Here is a 6,000-nt window from a genome sequence, read left to right on the forward strand (position 1 = left end):
TAATAGAATGCCCGCCAAGGACAAAAGGATGTTGCTAGGGTAGGCCGCAACCTACGAAGCCCATGAGACATCAACCATTCATTGCTTGGGCCGATCTAAACTAGGGGATGGGTATTTCATCCGGATCCGACGGATTTTAATCTTACTTGATTGGGTCAATTTTTTATTTTTAAAATTTGGTTTCGGATTGTGTTTTTTTAAAAGGATTGGGTTGGGGTCGGATTTAGAGTGAAAATCTTGATCTGATATAATATTATAATTTCTCTTTTATATTTAGAGATAATTGTAATAATAAATATTTCTATATTTTTTCAATTAGGTCCTTTATCTCATGAAAATGAATTTATATATAGATAGATCGGATTAGGTTATGTGTGAGTTTTGACCTAAAAAATCAGATCAGGTAGGATCTTACTAAACCCAAGTCAAGTGTGCCTGAATGGGTTTAATATTCGGGTTGAGTTCAGGTGATGAAGAATCTTATTTAATCCATGATCATTCTTAGTCGAAACTCACGTGAAATTAATAAAGTTGTTATAATGGATGTATAAGAAACGATAGTCCTATAAATACAGCGCTTAATTCCATAGTACATGTCCATTAAAGATCACATCCATCACCTTATATGATGGGTCATATGCCACAGCATTATACCACAATCTATAACTATCACACAAAGCATCCAGTCCAATGTGGTTTCTCATTAACGATAACTCGACTACTCCATCTAGCTAGTTGCCCATCTCTCCCAACTCTCCACATTGCCATAACCCATCCGTCATCTCATCATATATCCAACAACACCCTTCACCGGCAGCAGCCATAGATTCTATGCCGTGCCCACTGCTGCCAATACCGTAACTTCCATTCAAAATTTGCTCATATACGTTTGGACTCGCTTGGTGCTGGGCAAATTGATCAGTTTCCTCCGAAGTGTTCACGAATTCTGCTGCAAATGAACCGGGAAATGTCGACGAGGAAGGGACTATGCATTCCGGTAGTTGAGGACTCGTATCTTTCGAATGAGAAGCAGAGCATGTCTGTTTTTGCACCCTCGTCCTCCAATAATTCTTGATCGCGTTGTCCGTTCTTCCTGGAAGATGCTCTGCAATTTTTGACCACCTAGAGAGATAACAAAACTCAGGCCATTTCTAAACAGCCCTCTGGGTTAGATCATTGAATAAAATTACCTGTTTCCCCACTGGGAATGAAGCTCGAGAATCAAGAGCTGTTCTTTGAGAGTCAGGTTTCCGCGTTTAATGTCGGGGTTTAAATAATTCAGCCACCTTAGTCTGCAACTTTTACCAGTTCTCTTGAGACCTGGAGGTGGATCAACGAGGAATACATAAAAGAAAAAGAAAAAGAAGATTATAGTTTGATAAAAAGTTTTGGTACCTGCACATTTTGCCAACATATTCCAACGACCAGCCCCATGATGATCGATGTAATGGGTTAAGAGAGCATCCTCTTCAGTTGTCCATGGCCCTCTTCTCAGCTCACTGTCTTCTTCAATATGACTGCACATTCTCTTTGTGATTGAAGCAATGAAATTCGAAATACTTGGCTTACTGAAATTTATAGGCTTCAATGCTATAAAGTAAAACAAGGTTCTAGGACTAGGAAAGCAAGCAAATATCTAAATTATATCAGTCCAAAAAGTGTTACATATCTCCTATTTTCAGCACGTGAACATAAATCTAAATTATTTTCTTTGAGATCACATGTTATGTAAAATTTGATTACTTCGAGGTATGTTTCTAAAATATCATATCATAATAAATATATCGTGTTCTTTCTGAAATAAATATCAAAACTTCGAAAAATCATAGATTAAAAGAAGATAATTTCATATTCTATAACGTGACACAATTTATATATTAAAAGTTAGATCGAATGATAACATCTATAATATAATATTACCAAATCTATGAGATTTGAGACCACGAATTGAATTGACAAGGATGCTAAGAGAAGGAATAAGATCCAAAAAGAAGAGATCAATAATGGATGTTGAAATTAAGCATGAACATCATGTTTTATTTTCTTCTTTTTTTCCAATTTTAGTTGGTTAATCTATACCATCGGTGGAGATACCTTTGTCACTTTTTTTCTTAATATGGCATGCAAATGCTGGAAAGATCATGTGGCCTGGTGGTATAGATAAGGGATTAGACTACAATAATTTCCTTACGGAGGAATACCATTCCAAAAATAACAGTGACATGTAGAGCTGGGTATACGGACTACCCTCCCATTTAGTCCGCGGGTTTTGACGGTGTGGGTTGAACGGTTTAAAAAGCCCGCAATCATAAACGGTCTTGAATTCTAAGACCCGCGGCCCGTTCCATTTAACCCGCAGGCTAACGGGCTTACCCGCGACACGTTAAATAACAACAATTTTAAATGTTATAAATGCAATAAAAAATAATGTTTTAACTTGCTACAAATTTAAAAATGATCCAACAACTTGAAAAGTCCATTACACTATTAAGTCTCAAGATAAACAAGTAAATAAATAACACCATTAAGTCTCAGTAAGTCTAAAATAAATAACACCATAACACCATTAAGTCTCAATAAGTCTAAAATAAAAAACACCGTAACACTAATAATAAGTCTAAATAAAATCAACATCAATAATATTCAATGTTTTTTTGAATCCTTGGATGTAGTTGAATCTTTCATTTTTCCAATAACACTAATAATAAGCCTCAAGTTTTATATATTATTTGCATATTTGCATATTATGTTACTTTACATTTTTAATTTAATTATTATATTTATACATGGTTTAATACTTTGATTTGTTTTTTTTTTCTGTTTTATTAACGTATGTATATAGTTTTTCTTATGATTAATTATTGGAGTATAATAAACATTTTATGGCTTATTTATATATATATATATATATATATTGATGGTATTAATTATAAATAGTAAATATGTATATAAAAAGATGGAGACCTTTTTGCTTATATTATTATATTACGTTACCATAAGTATAATTAATACGTTTGAACTTCAAAATTCCATATCATCAAATTAAAACGTGAATTGAGCTTCAGATTTCAGTGCACATAAAACGTGAATTGGGCTAAATGTGAATTGTCTTCCGTATAACATAAAATAAATTGAAAAAAATAATTAAATTAGGTGGGCTACCCGGAGAGCCCGCAGGTATACCCATTAAACCCACATGTTTAACGGTCCGAGCTAATAAGCTCGCAATTTAAATGAGCATTATTTTTTGAGGCCCGAAGTCCTCACGGACCGCAGGTTGTACGGGTATTCCACGGGCCTTAGCCCATATACCCAGTGACATGGGAGGATAAGGTCACATACAATATGAGAAACCCCATAATATTTAATTAAATATTGATAATTAAATAAGAGTATCAAATAATTTAATTAATAAGATAATAAGAGTATAAAAAATATTAAAAATATGAGTTAACGTCCCCTCTAAATCTATCTTTATTTGGCATGTAGTTCCTTCTCTAACTTGTGTATATACGTAGTGAAATCCAATGGAGTACATCATCTCATTGAAATGAGGAATTGGGCCCATGAGAGGCTTATAGTTCATAATTTAAAGGGGAATTGAAACCCACGAGAGGCATGTCAATATGCTGTAGCATACCCTTTTTCACTGCAGTTAGAGGGGACTTGAGTTGCGTATAATGCATTGGATTAAGTGATGGTTGTTGTGAGAATAATATCAATTGGAGACAAAAAGGACGACAGGTGTAAGAAATGTGGGGCTTTAGCTTCACCAAGAATTTTCCAGACTTAAGGGCTAAGCATGTAACAAAGGAAGAATGATTGTTGGAGTTTCACAGGCAGTAAGTAGCAGAGGTTGAAAACAAAACATAAAGAATCAATCATTCAAACTTTAAAGTGATGGAAGGTGTCAGAGAAATTTTATTTATTTAATATTTATGTTATGTATCCATTTAACAGAGCAGCCCTCCCACTCCGCTCCGATTCCAACAGAAAGTTGGGATGTGATGGAAGGCATGATTGGTGGACGACCCAATTTGCCTTTCCCCTTGATGCCTCTAATATTTTCCACCAAAATTTGTTAATCTATATGATTTTTTATTAAGAAGTGATGCTGTAATTTTAAGATAAATATTGAAATTTGAATTTTAATATATTTTAAAAAAATGTTAGATATTTTAGATAAGATCATTTATTTTAAATATTAATATTATAAATGAAATGAATTAAATTAAGATTAAATTAAATTAGCTGCTCATTATTTCCATATGTAATGGGGTAAGGGGAGATAAGATAATAGGTTGTCCTCAATGTCAGGTTGAGAGTAACTTTCGTAGGAGACCTCCGAATTATGAAATACCCTCCGTAAGACTCGATCCCACGACCCCAAAATTAAGAGTCTTGCGCTCTACCAACTGAGTTGGATGGTCATTTATAGTTCCAAATAGTTAGTATTATTAAAAATACAAAAGAAAACCTTAACCTCAACCACTTCAGCTTATATCTTATTAGCTAAGGTTACAATTTTTACCCATGATAAATGAATGAAAGTGTAGCATCGAAATTTATTTTGAATTAACTGCACTCATAATTATTTTAATTCTATTTATATGATTGTTTAATTATTTAAATAATATCAATAAAATTTAAATAATCACGTGAAAATTTTAATTCTATTTATAATATTTTTTAATTATTTAAATAATATCAATAAAATAACAAAAGACTAATATAATAATTCATTTAACGGAGAATTCTAATTACTTTCGCTAATAATATGTATCCTAATGTTTTCTATACGAATTTAGAGTGCGTACGTATCAAAAAGGAAAAGGTCCCCACCTAAACACCAATATCTTCTTTCTCTGCCAATACCTAAGCATTAATATCATATAATAATGGATAGTTTTGCGGTGCGGCGCCTAAAAAACGGTTAATATACGGCGTGACCGGTTAAATAATTGATCGGTTAAAATTTATACCGATTATATTATATTATTTAACCGGAAATATTATAAAGTACAATAACATACTAGGTAGCGCTTATATATGTATAGGTAGCGCTTATATTTACCTATTTTATAAAAACCGGTATATTTATACCGATAATATGTAAATTTACCTATTACATTATATATTGAAAGTGTCCATACTTTTTATAAAAAGGATCGATACTTCTTTTAAAATTATGTAATTTATTTCAATTTTTTTTAATAGTGTTTCATGTTTTCCACTACAATATTAATTAATAATTTCATTTGCACAAAAAATTATTTGATTATTTGATATTTTATAAATATTATTTAGAATTTTTATTAATAATAATATATATCGTAACGTAAAAAATAAATCATTATCGCCTATAATTACTAATTATATCTTAAAACTCACTCAAAAGATAACCTTAATTAATATTTTCCATAGTGAAAAAGTATGAACACTTTATAAAAGGATAGACACTTTACAAATAACCATACTATTACATTATATAACGATACCTTTATTATATAAGCGCTACCTATTACATCATATTTTTACTATTATATTGAAAGTGTCCATACTTTTTTAAAAAAGGATCGAGACTTCTTTTAAGTTATGTAATTTATGTTTCAATTTTTTTTAATAGTGTTTCATGTTTTCCACCTACAATATTAATTTAATTTCATTTGCACAAAAAATATTTGATTTTTGATATTTTATAAAATATTATTAGAATTTTAAATTAATAATAATATATATCGTAACGTAAAAAATAAATCATTAGACGCCTATAATTACTAAATATCTAAAAACTCACTCAAAGATAACCTTAAATTAATGTTTTCCACAGTGAAAAAAGTTTGGACACTTTTATAAAAGGATAGACACTTTACAATATAACCACTACCTATTACATTATATAAACGATACTATTATTATATAAGCGCTACCTATTATCATATTTTACCTATTATATTGAAAAGTGTCCATACTTTTTATAAAAGGATCGATACTTCTTTT

The 6,000-nt window shown here is 31.0% G+C and overlaps 1 protein-coding gene across 1 annotated transcript; it reads right to left on the bottom strand.

Moving 5' to 3' along the window:
• Positions 1-611: 611 nt before the first annotated feature.
• Positions 612-2,143, bottom strand: LOC120138870 (transcription factor MYB24-like). The gene is made up of 4 exons (XM_039154502.1): positions 2,095-2,143; positions 1,396-1,590; positions 1,191-1,320; positions 612-1,122 (listed from the first exon to the last, which is right to left on the bottom strand). Exons 1-4 carry the CDS (start codon positions 2,141-2,143, stop codon positions 732-734), a joined length of 765 nt encoding a protein of 254 aa, XP_039010433.1. The 3' UTR covers positions 612-731.
• Between the last annotated feature and the right edge of the window lie 3,857 nt (positions 2,144-6,000).

Source organism: Hibiscus syriacus, unplaced genomic scaffold (assembly GCF_006381635.1).
Source record: "Hibiscus syriacus cultivar Baekdansim isolate YM2019G1 unplaced genomic scaffold, ASM638163v2 tig00000002_pilon, whole genome shotgun sequence".
NCBI lineage: Eukaryota > Viridiplantae > Streptophyta > Magnoliopsida > Malvales > Malvaceae > Hibiscus > Hibiscus syriacus.